Raw genomic sequence first — 18,594 nt, 5'->3', positions numbered from 1 at the left:
CCAGGGAAAACATTGCTTGTGATGTGGATGAGGTGCTGTGGCCAGACCGCAACAGAAGAGAGGATGCAGCATAGTTTATTTTTTTACTGTAACTGTATACATTAAATTCTTTTGTTTTGTATGTAGACCTCTGTATGTGCAACTTTGTGTTGGTTGGGAATGGGATGTACACTGTGTACATTGTTTTTGAGGGAAAAAGAAAATATATTTGTTACTGTGTATTTGTGTGTTCTGAGTATAAAGACAATATTCTCAAATATTTTACAACACACTTATGTATGTACTGTCTGTAGTAATGGCAACACTGAACCAAAAAAAGGCCTAAGTCATTATGATGAATGGAGAAGAAGTGTTTTCCATTCATCATAGTGTTTTACATTGAGCACATCAGTGTTCAACTGGTTCTTATAAATGTCTATTCATGTGATGGTTTGTGTGTCATTTGAAAACAAAATACCATTTTGTTAAGAAATAAGATTGTTTTGAATGTAAAGTTTCATTTTGCTGGAGAATTGAGGGGTTTTGCCCATTGTGTGTTTTTTGATTTGTGTGTAGTTCTGAGAATATGAGGCATGCTTTCAGAAAATGTGTGTAAACAATCGAGAAAAACTGTAATAAATAGGTTATGGTCAATATCATAAAGTGGATCATGAGTGACAAAATATGGATGATTAGATGTCCAAGTTAGTATGAAAGGCCAGATTTGGAATTGTGATACCTATTGAACACTACATTTTCTTGCATTCTATTTATTTTCGGTCATGATTGAAGACACTCAGCCGTAGACCGTATTATGTATAAGTACTGAATCAGAGACGGTCATTGTGCTACAGAAATATCATTTATTAATTTATCAGTTATTTATTATTTGATCACTTTTGGCTTCTTGGCAGTCACAATACATTCAGTTTCTGGTTTTAATAATAGTGCTGTAGATAAATCACACAAAATATTGAATATCACATTTTATACAAAATCTAAATATACTTTATCTTTTATAAAACATTTAGACATCATCTACAGTAATTTAATACAGTCATCACTTGTATCATCTGGCATAAAATTCACTGAGAAAAAAAACATCTCTTAAAAGTCCAATGCAGATGTTTTTATCACGACATCAAATCATTTCTGTGTTACAATTAAGTACCTTACTGTGATTGCTGTCAATTAAAGTTGTCAAAAATAAACTAATATCTAAATAACCAGATAGCAAAATTAGAAATTGCTCTTTGCTAAGAAGCTAAGACTGTATGGGAGTGGTCTGAGTGAGGGGAAAACTGAAAACTAGCTGTTATTGCCAGAGAGGTTTGGAACTCTCTTTCTTATTTGACTATTAACTAATTTACCGCCTGGCAGTAAACAGGTGGTATTTTCAAACAGCTCTTACACTAAAAGGGCATTATCATTTTCACAATTTCACAATATTAGTCAAACCTCATAGTGTGGAAATATACATAAAACACAGGAATATCACATTTTTGAATGCACTGGGCCTTTAAGGTATATATATATATATAATTTATTTTCATTACAGTACAGTATTTAAAATATCTTAATTTACCACAGCAAAACATATACAGTAGGCTAATACTTCTGCCCCAGAGGTTGCTAAAATAAACAGATGGGAAGTTTTAAAGTGTAATACACAGATCGCCATCTCTCCCAGTGGGTCCCAATGCTTTTGGCTTCCCTTCCTTACCTTATTTCCTTCATGGTCACTGATAGGACTGGATAAGTGTCCACCATATTGCTGTTACCTGTCAGTTTTTTCAGTTAGGTGGTGAGGAAGTAAAGGAGACAAGGAAAGTTAGTTCTATAAGATTATTGGCGTTGTCTCCAGTGTGGGGTAGAGAGAACTGCATCTGAGTAGTCTATAGTGGCTCCCTCTCCTTGTTCCCTTTCTTTCATCAGATGTAAATGTGCTGGACACACAGAGGTGTAAACAGATTGAATCCTAGTAGGCTTACCCCAAATTGCTTTTCAGTGACCCTGTCTTTTTTATAACAGTTTAGATGAATGAGAGGAGAAGATGAACCCCCTCAAGACTAGATGCACCCTAGGTTAGGAGAGAGGTAGGTGAGAGGAGGTTAGGCGAGAGGTAGGGGGAGACTATGTTAGAAGAGAGGCTCGGTCCAAGCATGAGATGGAGACAGATTAGACAGTGACGTTCAGATTATTCAGGAAGTATTCTATATCTGCTCTGGGAGCCAATTGGAATTCCCAAGCCCATTTCACAGGGGGAAGAAACAACTGCACACTTCAGAGAAAAGTGGGGGAGATCAGAATTTGTTCTCCAGTGAATGGAAGGGAATAAACCAATTGGAATAGTCGGTTTCCATTTGCAATTCCGGGTTCATTATGGAATGGTCTTTGTCTAATCCTTCTTCATCTTAATCTAGAGCCAGTCCAGGAACACTCTTCAGAGGTGATTTCAGGTTTGTGCAAATAGGAGACTCAGTGATACGAACACTAAACGTGTGTTATTCACTAATGCAAAGCAAATGCCCATAGGTTTCTTTATATCATATTTTGAAGAAAGAAATCTCAAGCACATTTTACTAAGGCCATTTAAAAAACTGTAATACTGATTTGAATGAAATCCCCACTAGGTGAAATCAAGGGGTGGTTATGTAGAGGCAGGTTTTCTGTAAATGGACTCTTCCCCAACCATTCAGATTTAGTTTGGATTTAGAGTTTTGGTCTCAGATGGTGGTTGTGTTGCAAGGTGCTAACTCTGTGTTATTTTATTTCAAGGGGACATGAACAGAAGGAGAGGAGGAAGGGAAAGGGAGAAGTGAAGATCATTGAAACATGCAGAGTGATTGGTTAGCTTGGGTGTCTGCAGGGGGCTGAGTAGGAAGGGGATTGGGTAGGAGAATGGGAGATACTTCCTGGTCAGTCCTAGAATCCTGACAGTTGAATGCTCATATAGAGAGACCTCGGCTCCAAGACGTTTAAGGTGCAGTGCTAGTTTATTCTCAGAAACCCTGTCTTTATCCATCCTCCGTTGTGGGGAGGGAGAGGGTTAGATGTGTGTGTTTGTGTAAATTTAACTTGAACCTTTATTTAACCAGGAAAGACCTTTGAGGTTAGACTCTGATGTGACCTGGATGTTTGTGTTTGCATTTGTATTTCTGTTTGTATGAGGGATTGGAGTGTGTTTGTCTTCAAAGCCGATTCCTCCTTGAGGGTTTCTCTCGCCCTGTCTGCACTCCACCGGTTGGTCGTCCTTTAGAATATGCTCTGCCTTCTGTTCTTCCCCCGACCTGGGTTTGGTAAAGAGAACAGGAGGATCACATGAATGAACTGAACATGTTTCATGGTTTATTTGCAGTAGTTGTTATTCGTGTTATTGTGATGGTTTATGGGAGTAGTACTGTATTTGTTGTACTGTATTGTACCTGGAGGCTGGAACACTGAGCTGCGGTGGCCTGGGTCTTTCTGCAGTTTAATTTCTCTGAGAGAAAACACAGAGGAGGCTAGAAAGGTGGGAGGGGTGAGAGAGAGAGAGAAAGAAAGTGAGAGGGAGTGAGAGAGAACAATGAGAGGGGGAGTGAAAGAGAGAGAGAGAGAGAGAGAGAGAGAGAGAGAGAGAGGAGAGAGCATGAAGCACAAAACATAAATTGCCACTTAATACATCATTCTCACCACATGATTGAAGTCAAATACATTTAATGTGTGTGTCTTACTGTCTGCAAGGCTGTGGATGTTCTCTCCCAGGCTGAGGAAGTAGGGGTGTCTAAGAGATGCTTCAGCTGAGACTCTGGTCCTAGTGTCATACTGAAATAACACAGGGAAATACACACAACACCAGAATAAAGGTTTGGAATTTAACACTAGTGGTTACAGGTTGGTGTATGTGTTTTTCTTACCAGGAGTAAAGCAGTTAGCATGTTAATCCCCTCAGTATCCAGCCTGGAGAGGACAGTAGATTCTGGTTATGTTACTGGGTTGTGGTTTGTGTTACCTGAGCTAGTGGTTGGTGAGTGGTCTTATTGCGGCAATGCTGTGGTTGTGTTACCTAGGGACGTGGTTGATGAGTGGCTGAGGTCTGTACTCGGGGAACATGTAGGATCTGAACTCATCATTATTGGAGATACCTGGCCAGCTGTCCTCTTTTGGGGTACCTGAGAGAGAGCGAGAGAAAGGTTAATGTAAATGCTTCATATTCTATGTCTGTATGGGGGGTTGTCTGTATGTCTTTGAATCTAGTTACCAGCACGATTGCCCAGTGGTATAAATGAAAGAGTAGAATTACCAATGATTCTGAAGACTAAGTGCAGCTCCTCTTTCACTGAGGAGCCGGGGAACATGGGACGACCTGTCGCCATCTCAAATAGAATACAGCCCACGCCCCTTTAACACACACACCAGGAAGCACAGACACAGAGGATTGAAATGGAAAGTGAAAGGTGGCGTTCGACATAGCAGATTATTTGTAGATCAGTCAGTCATTCACAATTGACCCATGATACATCACAGTTTTGATGTTCTGGAACATGTCCAAAGTGATCTTTGGAGACTAATGCCTGATGGGAGGTGGTAATGCTTCACAGTGTGTATGGAAATAACAAACCCCTGGAGCTGCACACACACTCACACTCTGATGGACTCACATCACATGGTCCAGACCACCATGTACACACCACACACGCACACTCTGATGGACTCACATCACATGGTCCAGACCACCATGTACACATCACACACGCACACTCTGATGGACTCACATCACATGGTCCAGACCACCATGTACACACCACACACGCACACTCTGATGGACTCACATCACATGGTCCAGACCACCATGTACACACCACACACTCACACTCTGATGGACTCACATCACATGGTCCAGACCACCATGTACACACCACACACTCACACTCTGATGGACTCACATCACATGGTCCAGACCACCATGTACACACCACACACGCACACAGACACATGAGTAAACATTTCACTGTTAGTCTACACCTGTTGTTTACAAAGTATGTGACAAATAACATTTGATTTGATTCTACATACAGTGGGAGATTCGTCAGTAGAACAGAGACACACACACAAATCTAAGAGCAGGTCTGTGTACGAGCCAAGGTGTAATAGAATATACAATGATGTCCTCTGCTCCGATGGAGACCCATCCACTGATGAAAACAATGTGTTGCAAATTAGTTGAAAGTTGCTGTATTGTGTTGCTGGATAACAGCCTTTGGAGATTCAAGGTAAATTCATGTGATGCAGAAATGATCACCATGGTGATTGCTCATATCAGGAGTGATGGCTTACATGCGAGTCAAGTGAAGGAACCGCTTTGCTATGTTGCTGTGATCATGTATAGTGTAGACAAGACATCTGATCAAAACATGGTTTCCCTCATTTAGGTTTCCATTGTTGTTAATGAAGGTTAATCAACGTGACAGACATGTGGAGGTTTGCTGAAATGCTTCTGTCTCTGTGAGTCAGAATGGAGGTCTGTGTGTGTGTGTGTGTGTGTGTGTGTGTGTGTGCGTTTGTGTGTATATGTGTAGTGTACTACTCACCACATGTCGATGGGTGTAGAGTACTCTGTGGTACCCAGAAGTACTTCAGGGGGGCGGTACCATAGAGTCACCACCTCGTTGGAGTAGGTCTTAGTGGGGACAGACTTGGCCCGTGCCAGACCTGACCAATCAAACAAACAGTCATGAGCTGGATCTCCGAGAGGGAACGTTATCTACTGATCTGGTCATCTACATGCCGAATGGGTGTTGAAAAGGTTGCTAAGTTACCAATGTCTGTGTAGCTATCTGTATGGGGAGACTATCTGTATGTGTGTGCATGTCATACCAAAGTCAGCTAGTTTGAGCTCTCCCTTGTCGTTGATGAGCAGGTTCTGAGGTTTGAGGTCTCTGTGAAGGATCTTCCTCTTATGGCAGTAGGACAGACCACGTAACAACTGGAACATAAAGATCTACAGAGAAGAAGAGAAGAAGATGAACTGTTTTCAGTAGGGGTGACAAGAGCCATATATTTAGAGTTAGGACATTGAGGTTTCTGCTTTATGATGCATTTACATGATACAGTACAATCAAATAATTCCATTCGGCAGCCCTGTTAGCTCCCCATGAGAAGTGTTGACCAATAGCAATTCATGGAATTTTTCTTAATTTTAAACAATGCTACAGAATGTTACTGAACTTCTAAAATTAGAATCCAAATTCTTGTCATGAATGGATAAATGGAATGCTCAATGGCAACTACATGGTGTCTGTTCTAAAAGGTGTCCGAACTCTATTGCTCTGGGGACTAACCTTGACGTTGTTCATGCTCATCAGGTTTCCACAGTTGTCCAGGTACTGTTTCAGATCACTGTCCTGAGAGACACACAAACAAACACAAACACACACATTATTTAAGAACGTTAATATGAACATGAAGCTATGTAAAAAAAAAAAAAAAAGATACTGATTATTAAACTGCTCAAAGTATTTGAAAGATGTTTCAACTACTCACCAGGTACTCAAAGACAAGAGTGAGGGAGCGTTCTGTGTGTATGATGTCATGCAGTGTGACAATGTTGGCGTGTTTGAGGTTCTTCAGTAGAGACACTGTAGAGAGACAGAGAAAATGGTTGGCTGTAGCTCTGACTGCATGGATGACATGGTAATTACATTTTAGCTCCACTGGGTGGCGTCACATCCATTTCTATGGGCACAAGCACTGTTCATGACAAACTGTTCACACGGTTCTTGTTGGCAGAGGGAAAATGTTGCATGTTTAAAGCTTATTTTCTGCAATTCTACACATTTTTGTCATGTCTTATGTGTGTTCATGTGATATTTGAGTGACTCAAACATTATTAAAAAAAAATCTATGGGCTAAAAAATGTCCAGCTAGTTGAGCTGGACATTTTTGACAAGTTATAAATAGATGTATCATCATGTCAGTCATAGTATGCAATGACTGACATGATGATGCACTACCCAATAACAAAATTGCACCTTGTGCATTCTACCGAGACCACTGAGCTACTGTAGTAAATCTCAGCCCTGTTGGAACACTTTTGTGGTTATGTGTGGTGTGATGAGGGGTGAGCAGAGGTTAGGAGAGGTTTGATGGTTGTATAGGGTGCTGTGTGTTACCTTCTCTGATAGCTGTACAGGGCGCTCCCTCCTCGTGCTCGAGCCTAATCTCTTTCAGCGCCACCAGGTTCTCTGTCAGTTTGCTCCGACCCTTAAAAACGGTGGCATACGTTCCCTACACGGGAACAGGAAAGAATGTCAATGCCAAATGTCTAACCCTGACCCTTTTAACTACTGAGTCTAACCCTACCCCATAACATTACCTCTAACCATAAACCAAACATTAACCTAAAAAAGAATAAGGTTAATTTGGCTACCAGGTAGCTTTATGTCATTGCTGTCTCTCACTTGAAACACTGACTTGTTTCATGGCAGGATGTAAGGTATTTAAAGAGGACCACATTGTTATGTGGAGGAGCAGTCATGGTTGACCATTCTCTGCGTCTGTTAGTTTACTGTAAACACATGTCTTAACTCCCCCCTCTGGTTTGAGATGACCTAGACTGCAATACATTCCAGAACACTGCTCCCACCCTGATGCTGCCCATGTTCACTCCACTTCACAGATCTGGCAGGACTGAATAGGTGTAAGACATATGAAGAAAACTAAGTAGGGGGATTTCTTACACCTATCCAGCTATTGTAGATTGGTGAAACCCAGTAGGTCCCCAGAGACTGTGTTGACTCACTTGTTTCGTGTTAGACTTTCTTAAGGGAGCTAGATGAGGTAAAAGGGAAGGTGAATGTCCACACACTGATAATACCCACACGCCTTTAATTTCAAGTTTCTCCTTTATTTTCACATGTTATTCTTTGTGTCTTGCACCTATTACATCAACTGAATGTGTGCCTTGAACTGCAGCTGAAAGAGCGTGACCATAGCGACACACACTTACCTCTCCAAGTTTGCCCAATTTCACGTACGTCTCCAGCTTTCCAAAGCCAATGTCAGACTGCATGGAAAAACACATAAGGTAGCCTACTATGGTTAGGGCAATAGGGTATTATTACAGTATTGGGATATTGGTTAGTTATGTGTAGGGTAACTGTGCTGTGGGGTTATGGCTGGTAAAGGGATATATTTATGGTTATGACCATATGATTTAGGGATTTATGGTATTGGGATACTGTGATATTGGGTATAGGCGGTAGCCTACTGGGTGTTGGGGTATATTAGGCTATTGGGGTATAGGGGGGTACAGGACATGCGTCTGAGTGGTTTGATTTAGTGTATTGGGGTATGGGTGTATTATGGTATATAGTGGTACAGGTATGTGATACTGAACAGTGAAGCCCGTAGGGACATGCGTTTGAGGGGTTTGATTTAGGGTATGGGTGTATTAGGGTATAGGGGTAAGAGGCATACAGTAGGGGTACGAGGTATGGGGTACTAACCAGTGAAGCCCGTCGGGACATGCGGCTGAGGGGTTTGCAGGGAGGAGAGTTGTTCTCACTGTCCATCTCTCTCTCCATCTGCAGCTTCTTGAGGAACTCCGGAGGAAGGCGGATGTCCATGGGCAGAGACATACGCTTACTCACGTCCTGCAGAGAATCAATAATCCGTCATCAATATGCAACACTCACACATAATCAATCATTATTTGTTAATATACATACATCATAAATGGGCAATATTCTCACATGATCAATGACACATTGCACCAGAATGTTCATCGCCAGACATAGGTTATCACAGGTGAGGAGGGATTGTGGCTATTTAAAGCTAGGGATGATTAGACAACTATTGGTTTGAGAATGGCATCTTCTCTCTGTGCGTCTATTCTGTAGGAATGGAGACCTGTTTGAATATAGGCCGAGATTAATTAAACCTCTGTTCAATTAAACTTTTCTCCCAGTCTCTCACCCTCTAACACAGTTTCTCCTGTGAGTGACTATCTATCTCACACTTCCCCCTGTAGTACACATCTGGAACTGTCTAAAATAAGGTTTTTGTGTGTATGTGAATTTCCCCAGGGTGTGTGTGTGCTCGTTTGTGCGTGCGTGCACAAACATATGCGTTTGTGACTGAGTCGCTCTTTGCAGTTATTTTTGTTGAAAAGTAAGACGGCTGAATTCTCTCACTAAAGGTATCTGTTACGGCTGGGTTTAGTGGAAGCAAAAATAAGAAAGAAAGAAAATTCAGATGATGGCTTGTAATTCCCTGTGGGCTGTGTAGCAGCTACTGCTGTTCTGAGGCTGAGAGGAAGTTATGGCCACTCAGCCTGAAGAGGGAGGAGAGGAACCCAGTCAGTAGTTCTTATGATATCATAATGGTGTTATGACTGGTTTCATAATGGTTTTATGAATCCCTTATGTATACCCCCTTCAAGTAATGTGTTACCTAATTTGTTCAGGAGACTATATTTACTTAGTGTCTCTCTCAGTATAGCAGTTCCTTTCAGATTGGTGTTTTGAGCTATACTATACTAATTGGTCTGTCAATATTAACTTTAACACATCTAAACTCTCTATATTTTATATACATTTTTCCTTCTTCCCAACTCTCCCTCCCTGTCTCACTTCCATAGAGAAGCGTCGGTGTGGTGCTTTGCTGCGGTACTGGAGCTGGGAGGGGGACTGTGCTCCGGGTGTGGCTGGCTCAGTGCTCACTGGACTGGGACTGGCCTCAGGGTGCAGTGACGGCAGGGTCAGGCTGTCTGGAGTCAGTGCTGCAGGTCAGACAGAGAGGGAGACATACACTTTAGTGTTAAAGAAAATGTAACACACAGATACTGATAAATACAGATTGTAGCCTCATACACACAAACACACACACAAACAGGCTTGCTTTAACAATCTATCCTCTTCAGTATTGTACACAACAGATTGAGTGGACAATTACTCTTTATGAAACAACAGCACAGCACTCTTTCAGTCTGGACACTACACAAGGCTGTATCAGCTATACTGTGTGGAAGTGTGTGCATGTGTAACTGTGTCAGGCCGTTGAACAGCTCATGGTGGAGTGTTTCAGCCTTGGTTTGACCCTGTATGTGAATGGATTGTTGGTCTCACTGCTTTTGGATGTGTTTGGAGTGGATATGTGTCTCGTCCACCACACCGACTGACACCTCTATGTATGTGTGTCTGTGCATGTGTATGTGTATGTGTGTGTGTGTGTGTGTGTGTGTGTGTGTGTGTGTGTGTGTGTGTGTGTGTGTGTGTGTGTGTGTGTGTGTTTGTGTGTGTGCGTGCGTGCGGTAGCAACGCGCATAACCCAACCACTTGAGGATCTGTCGTTTTCAGCCATTTATTTTGATGGTTGTTAATTTGTAGTGAAATTGAAAAAAGTAATGATTTAAAACAGTTGAAATGTTTACAAATTTGATGCGCTGAAATGAAAGCAAGTTCCGAAAATGAACACTTGGATTATAGTGATATTATAGTACAGTATGTCTGATCTCGCAAACAATGTAAAGTTTGTATAGGTACAGTTGAAGTCGGAAGTTTACATACACCTTAGCCAAATACATTTAAACTCAGTTTTTCACAATTCCTGACATGTAATCCAATAAAAACTTACATACACCTTAGCCAAATCCATTTAAACTCAGTTTTCACAATTCCTGACAATGTATCATATTAAAAATCAATTTTAAGAACGTGAAATATCAGAATAATAGTAGAGAGAATGATTTATCTCAGTTTTATTTCTTTCATCACATTCCCAGTGGGTCAGAAGTTTACATACACTCAATTAGTATTTGGTAGCATTGCCTTTAAATTCTTTAACTTGGGTCAAATGTTTCAGGGAGCCTTCCACAAGCTTCCCACTATAAGTTGGGTGAATTTTGGCCCATTCCTCCTGACAGAGCTGGTGTAACTGAGTCAGGTTTGTAGGCCTCCTTGCTCACACATGCTTTTTCAGTTCTGCCCACACATTTTCTATAGGATTGAGGTCAGGGCTTTGTGATGGACACTCCAATACCTTGACTTTGTTGTCCTTAAGCCATTTTGCCACAACTTTGGAAGCATGCTTGGGGTCATTGTCCATTTGGAAGATCCATTTGCGACCAAGCTTTAACTTCCTGACTGATGTCTTGACATGTTGCTTCAATATATCCACATAATTTTACTGCCTCATGATGCCATCTATTTTGTGAAGTGCACAGGTCCCTCATGTAGCCAAGCAACCCCACAACATGATGCTGCCACCCCCGTGCTTCACGGTTGGGATGTTGTTCTTTGGCTTGCAAGCCTCCCCCTTTTTCCGCCCAACCATAATGATGGCCATTATGCCAAACAGTTCTATTTCTGTTTCATCAGACCAGAGGACATTTCTCCAAAAAGTACGATCTTTGTCCCCATGTGCAAACCGTAGTCTGGCTTTTTTATGGCGGTTTTGGAGCAGTGGCTTCTTCCTTGCTGAGCGGCCTTTCAGGTTATGTCGATATAGGACTCGTTTTACTGTGGATATAGATACTTTTGTACCTGTTTCCTCCAGCATCTTCACAAGGTCCTTTGCTGTTGTTCTGGGATTTATTTGCACTTTTCACACCAAGTACATTAATATCTAGGAGACAGAACGCGTCTCCTTCCTGAGCGGTATGACGGCTGCGTGATCCCGTGGTGTTTATACTTGCATACTATTGTTTGTACAGATGAACGTGGTACCTTCTGGCATTTGGAAATTTCTCCCAAGGATGAGCCAGACTTGTGGAGTTCTACAATTTATTTTCTGAGGTCTTGGCTGATTTCTTTTGATTCTCCCATGATGTCAAGCAAAGAGGCAGTGAGTTTGAAGGTAGGCCTTGAAATACATCCACAGGTACACCTCCAATTGACTCAAATGATGTCAATTAGCCTATCAGAAGCTTCTAAAGCCATGACATCATTTTCTGGAATTTTCCAAGCTGTTTAAAGGCACAGTCAACTTTGTGTATGTAAACTTCTGACCCACTGGAATTGTAATACAGTGAAATAATCTGTCTGTAAACAACTGCTGAAAAATGTACTTGTGTCATACACAAAGTAGATGTCCTAACCGACTTGCCAAAACTATAGTTTGTCAACAAGAAAATTGTGGAGTGGTTGAAAAAGCGACTTCAACTGTATGTATGTATGTATGTATGTATGTATGTATGTATGTATGTATGTATGTATGTATGTATGTATGTATGTATGTATGTATATGTATGTATGTATGTATAATGCAAATCAATTTATAACATTTTTGACATGCGTTTTTCTGGATTTTTTTGTTGTTATTCTGTCTCTCACTGTTCAAATAAACCTACCATTAAAATTATAGACTGATCATTTCTTTGTCAGTGTGCAAACGTACAAAATCAGCAGGGGATCAAATACTTTTTTCCCTCACTGTACATGCATATATACATACATACATACATACATACATACATACATACATACATACATACATACATACATACATACATACATACATACATACATACATACATACATACATACATACATACATACATACATACATTACCAGTCCAAAAGTATGGACACACCTACTCATTCCAGGGTTTTTCTTTATTTTTACTATTTTCTACATAGTAAAAATATATTTTGATTTGTTTAGCACTTTTTTGGTTACTACATGATTCCATATGTGTTATTTCATATTTTTGATGTCTTCACTGTTATTCTACAATGTGGATTTTTTTTTTTTTTAAGAAAAACCCTTGAATGAATAGGTGTGTCCAAACTTTTGACTGGTACTATATATTTTTATTATTATCAAATAAAATAAAATGTTATTAGTCACATGCGCTGAATACAATACAAATGCTTAGTTACGAGCCCCCAACCAATATTGCAGTTTAAAAAAATATGGACAAGAATAAGAGATAAAAGTAACAAGTAATTAAAGAGCAGCAGTAAAACAACAATAGCGAGACTATATACAGGGGGGTACCAGTACAGAGTCAATGTGCGGGGGCATCGGTTAGTTGAGGTAGTATGTACATGTAGGTAGAATTATTAAAGTGACTATGCTTAGATGACTGGGCCGTTCGCACTACCCTCTGTAGTATCTTGCGGTCGGAGGCTGAGCAGTTGCCATACCAGACAGTGATGCAACATGTCAGGATGCTTTTGATGGTGCAGCTGTAGAACCTTTTGAGGATCTGAGGACCCATGCCATATCTTTTCAGTCTCCTGAGGGGGAATAGGTTTTGTCGTGTCGTGCCCTCTTCACGACTGTCTTGGTGTGCTTGGACCATGTTAGTTTGTTGGTGATGTGAAGCTCTCAACCTGCTCCATTGCAGCCCTGTCGATTAGAATAGAGGCGTGCTCGGTCCTCTTTTCCAGTAGTCCACAATCATCTCCTTTGTCTTGGTCACGTTGAGGGAGAGGCTGTTGTCCTGGCACCACACGGCCAGGTCTCTGACCTCCTCCTTATAGGCTGTCTCGTCATTGTCGGTGATCAGGCCTACCACTGTTGTGTCATCTGCAGATTGAAGGATGGTGTTGGAGTCAAATGAGTGAACATGGAGTACAGGAGGGGACTGAGCAAGCACCCCTGAGGAGCCCCTGTGTTGAGGATCAGCGTTGCGGATTGTTGTTACCTACCCAGGAAGTCCAGGATCCAGTTGCCGAGGGAGGTGTTTCGTCCCAGGATCCTTAGCTTATTGATGAGCTTTGAGGGCACAATGGTGTTGAACGCTGAGCTGTAGTCAATGAATATCATTCTCACATAGGTGTTCCTTTTGTCCAGCTGGGAAAGGGCAGTGTGGAGTGCAATAGAGATTGCATTATGTGTGGATCTGTTTGGGCGGTATGCAAATTGGAGTGAGTCTAGGGATTTCTGGGATAATGGTGTTGTGAGCCATGGCCATCCTTTCAAAGCACTTCATGGCTACAGACGTGAGTGCTACGGGTCGGTAGTCATTTAGGCAGGTTACCTTAGTGTTCTTGGGCACAGGCACTATGGTGGTCTGCTTAAATCATGTTGGTACTACAGACTCGGACAGGAACATGTTGAAAATGTCAGTGAAGACACTTGCCAGTTGGTCAGCGCATGCTCACAGTACACGTCCTGGTAATCCATCTGGCCCTGTGGCCTTGTGAATGTTGACCTGTTTAAAGGTCATACATCGGCTGCGGAGAGCATGATCACAGTCTTCCGGAACAGCTGGTGCTCTCATGCATGTTTCAGTGTCATTTGCCTCGAAGCAAGCATAGAAGTAGTTTAGCTTGTCTGGTAGGCTCGTGTCACTGGGCAGCTCTCGGCTGTGCTTCCCTTTGTAGTCTGTAATGGTTTGCAAGCCCTGCCACATCCGACGAGCATCAGAGCCCGTGTGATATGATTCGACTTAAGTCCTGTATTGACGCTTTGCCTGTTTGATGGTTCGTCGGAGGGCATAGTGGGATTTCTTATCAGCTACCGGGTTAGAGTCCTGCTCCTTGAAAGCGGCAGCTCTGGCCTTTAGCTCAGTGTTGATGCTGCCTGTAACCTATGGCTTCTGGTTGGGGTATGTATGTACGGTCACTATGGGGACAACATCATCGATGCACTTATTGATGAAGCCAATAACTGATGTGGTGTACTACTCAATGCCATCGGTGGAATCCCGGAACATATTCCAGTCTGTGCTAGCAAAACAGTCCTGTAGCTTAGCATCTGCTTCATCTGATCACTTTTTTATTGATCTAGTCACAGCAAGAACTGGCAAATCTGGTGCAGTCCATGAGGAGGAGATTCACTGCAGTACTTAATGCAGCTGGTGGCCACACCAGATACTGACTGTTACTTTTGATTTTGACCCCTCCTTTGTTCAGGGACACATTATTCCATTTCTGCTAGTCACATGTCTGTGGGACCTGTTCAGTTTATGTCTCAGTTGTTGAATCTTATGTTCATACAAATATTTACACATGTTAAGTTTGCTGAAAATAAATTCAGTTGACAGTGAGATCTCGTACAATGCTGTGTATTACTCCATTCACATAACAGCGCAAACTGGCTCTAACCAGAATAGAAAGAGAAGTGGGAAGCCCCGGTGCACAACTGAGCAAGAGGACAAGTACATTGGAGTGTCTAGTTTGAGAAACAGATGCCTCACAAATCCTCAACTGGCAGCTTCATTGAAGAGGCGACTCCGGGATGCTGGCCTTCTCGGCAGAGTTGCAAAGAAAAAGCCATATCTCAGAATGGCCAATAAATATAAAATATTCATATGGGCAAAAAAACACTGACAGAGGAACTCTGCCTAGAAGGCCAGCATCCCAGAGTCGCCTCTTCACTGTTTACATTGAGACTGGTGTTTTGCAGGTACTATTTAATGAAGCTGACAGTTGAGGACTTGTGAGGCGTCTGTTTCTCAAACTAGACATTCTAATGTACTTGTCCTCTTGCTCAGTTGTGCACCTGGGCCTCCCACTCCTCTTTCTATTCTGGTTAGAGGCAGTTTGCGCTGTTCTGTGAAGGGAGTACTACTCAGCGTTGTACGAGATCTTCAGTTTCTTGGCAATTTCTCGCATGGAATAGGCTTAATTTCTCAGAACATGAATAGACTGACGAGTTTCAGAAGAAAGTGCTTTGTTTCTAGCCATTATGAGCCTGTAATCTAACCCACAAATGCTGATGCTCCAGATACTCAACTAGTCTAAAGAAGCCCAGTTTTATTGCCTCTTTAAATCAGCATAACAGTTTTCAGCTGGGCTAACATAATTGCAAAACGTTTTTCTAATGATCAATTAGCCTTTTAAAATGATAAACTTGGATTAGCTAACACAACGTGCCATTGGAACACAGGAGTTATGGTTGCTGATAATGGGCCTCTGTACGCCTGCGTAGATAATCCATTAATTATCAGCCGTTTCCAGCTACAATAGTCATTTACAACATTAACAATGTCTACACTGTATTTCTGATCAATTTGATGTTATTTTAATGGACAGAAATGTGCTTTTCTTTCAAAAACAAGGACATTTCTAAGTGACCCCAAACGTTTGAACAGTAGTGTATATACACACACACAAGTACATACATTTTTTTTGACATTTGACAATAAATATAATGCCTGAACTCCCACCAAAATCCCTGAACTCCATTCATAAAATTTGAAAAATGTAGTGCCATGGGGCTCAGTTTGTAGAGCATGGCACTTGCAATGTCAGGGTTGTGGGTTCGATTTCCACAGAGGACCAGAACGAAAAAGGTATGAAAATGTATGCACTCAGTACTGTAAGTCACTCTTGATAAGAGTATCTCCTAAATGACTAAAATGTAAAAAAAAAAAAAAAAAGTGTTCAACCATTGTCCAACTGTTGGATTTATTAGAATAGTTTTTAAAACCTTTTAACAATTTCAATGACCGTTGCTAGTGTGTGTTTGTGCTTCTGCGCATTCGTGTGTGTGTTCAGCCGATTGCCTCCTGGGGTGTTTGATGTAGTCTGCAGTGAGCTCTTTAACTCCTTGTTTCCATGGGGACACTGATTGCTAACAAAAGCGTGTGAGGATAGGGCTAAACAGAGGGAAATATTCTCTCTCTTCGCCCCCTCCCCTCTGTCTCCTCTCCCCCCCTCTTTCTCTGTTTCCTTCTCTTGTCTCCTTCTCTCTCTGACAGATAGCTCATCCATTAATATTTATTCCTGCACCCACAGCCTTCCTTTTATTAGTAGATACACTTGTGTCTGCAAACACAGATACCATTTCTGGTGTACATGCACGCAAATGATGATGATGGAGATTTAGTTGAAATAAAAGTTAATTATTCATAGGCAGAAGGCAAGTATCTAACCAGCTCACTTAACAATGTTAGAAAAATAAGGTGAAAAAAATGTATTGGGAAAAAGAGCGATAGAGAGATGGAACAGAGATAGAGAGATCAACGAAGGCGAGAGAGAGGGAATTGGATGGAATGAAGCGGTGATAGATTAATGGTGAGAAAGATAGCTATGATGACATCTTAGTTTGATTAATACTCCTGCTATGAGTGGGCACAGAACGAGAGAGCGAGAGGGGAAGAAATAAAGGGAGCAGGCTGATCATTTAAATATCACAGTTACAGGAACCCTTTGATCTGTCTGTTTGTAATTGGGGTCAGGGCAGGTGAGACACGTGCACACACACACACACACACAAAGGTATAAGACAGCTTGTTTGGAAAAGGACAATCCAATAAGTGGACCACAATATGTCAATACCTGTCTTTATGTAAGACCATGTCCACAAAGAAGGAGAGTTAGTGAGTGTGAGTTAGTTTGTAGTTGTGTTTTTGTTGGTGTGCGGGTACAGGAGGAAGAAAAGTGTTCACAATAATATTGTTCTTTATGATGAGAGGGTACAGAGACTTCAGCCTATGTGTATATTTAAAAGACTGTGTGTTATAGTCCTATCCTATCTAAATTGGGACATAATAATATAGGACATCTGATGAAGTGAATAATGTATTAAAGGGCAGACTGAAAGGCTCTCACATGGCCAGGTAGGAAACTCAAACTTAAGACAGGAGCTGTCTGCTGACTGCTGGTTCCTCTCAGAGTTGCATTTCTAATGAAGCTTATTGTTGTAGGCTACTACGATGTTTTCTACCGATGGGGCATCCATTCTTCTCTAGCTGGCTCTGGTAAAATTTTGTATGACAGTGTTTGACGTGATGATCTGAACTAATTCAATTATTTCATTATGTTTATCTTTCCATCAGCATATAAAAGTATTATTTAATATAGTGAAACTATACCCCTTGACTTTTTCCACATTTTGTTACAGCCTTATTCTAAAATTGATTAAATAAATAAAACATCCTCAGATATCTACACACAATACCTCATAATGCCAAAGCTAAAACAGGTTTTTAGAAATGTTTGCAAATGTATATATAAAAAAAACTAACAGAAATACCTTATTTACATAAGTATTCAGACCCTTTGGTATGAGACTCGAAATTGTGCTCAGGTGCATCCTGTTTCCATTGATCATCCTTGAGATGTTTCTACAACTTGACTGGAGTCAACCTGTGGTAAATTCTATTGATTGGGCATGATTTGGAAAGGCACACAACTGCCTATATACGGTCCCACAGTTTACAGTGCATGTCAAAGCAAAAACCAAGCCATGAGGTTGAAGGAATTGTCCATAGAGCACCGAGACAGGATTGTGTCGAAACACAGATCTGGGGAAGAGTACCAAAAAATGTCTGCAGTGTTGAAGGTCCCCAAGAACAGTGGCCTCCATCATTCTTAAATGGAACAAGTTTGGAACCACCAAGACTCTTCCTAGAGCTGGCCAAACTGAGCAATCGGGGGAGAAGGGCCTTGGTCAGGGAGGTGACCAAGAACCCGATGGTCACTCTGACAGTGCTCTAGAGTTCCCCTGTGGAGATGGGAGAACCTTCCAGAAGTACAAACATCTCTGCAGCACTCCACCAATCAGGCCTTTATGTTAGAGTGGCCAGACGGAAGCCACTCCTCAGTAAAAGGCACATGACAGCCCGCTTGGAGTTTGCCAAAAGGCACCTAAAGACTCTCAGAACATGAGAAACAAGTTTCTCTGGTCTGATGAAAGCAACAATGAACTCTTTGGCCTGAATGCCAAGAATCATGTCTG

General features: G+C 41.5%; 1 protein-coding gene across 1 annotated transcript in view; it reads right to left on the bottom strand.

The window, feature by feature from the left end:
* Window positions 1–822: 822 nt before the first annotated feature.
* Window positions 823–18,594, bottom strand: part of cdk18 (cyclin dependent kinase 18) — a 55,483-nt gene continuing 37,711 nt past the window's right edge. The window contains exons 3-16 of the mRNA XM_014166939.3: window positions 9,591–9,739; window positions 8,466–8,612; window positions 7,967–8,023; window positions 7,131–7,245; window positions 6,502–6,596; window positions 6,300–6,362; window positions 5,836–5,959; window positions 5,550–5,670; window positions 4,262–4,359; window positions 4,025–4,130; window positions 3,876–3,918; window positions 3,693–3,783; window positions 3,405–3,482; window positions 823–3,269 (exon numbers count right to left, since the gene is read on the bottom strand). Coding sequence (XP_014022414.2) covers window positions 3,235–3,269; window positions 3,405–3,482; window positions 3,693–3,783; window positions 3,876–3,918; window positions 4,025–4,130; window positions 4,262–4,359; window positions 5,550–5,670; window positions 5,836–5,959; window positions 6,300–6,362; window positions 6,502–6,596; window positions 7,131–7,245; window positions 7,967–8,023; window positions 8,466–8,612; window positions 9,591–9,739 — 1,322 coding nt within the window. The 3' untranslated portion in view covers window positions 823–3,234. The remainder of the gene's footprint in view (window positions 3,270–3,404; window positions 3,483–3,692; window positions 3,784–3,875; window positions 3,919–4,024; window positions 4,131–4,261; window positions 4,360–5,549; window positions 5,671–5,835; window positions 5,960–6,299; window positions 6,363–6,501; window positions 6,597–7,130; window positions 7,246–7,966; window positions 8,024–8,465; window positions 8,613–9,590; window positions 9,740–18,594) is intronic.

The sequence above is a fragment of the Salmo salar genome, chromosome 22 (assembly GCF_965601325.2).
Source record: "Salmo salar chromosome 22, fSalSal1, whole genome shotgun sequence".
In the NCBI taxonomy this organism is placed as follows: domain Eukaryota; kingdom Metazoa; phylum Chordata; class Actinopteri; order Salmoniformes; family Salmonidae; genus Salmo; species Salmo salar.
This window is presented reverse-complemented; position numbering and strand designations above follow the sequence as displayed.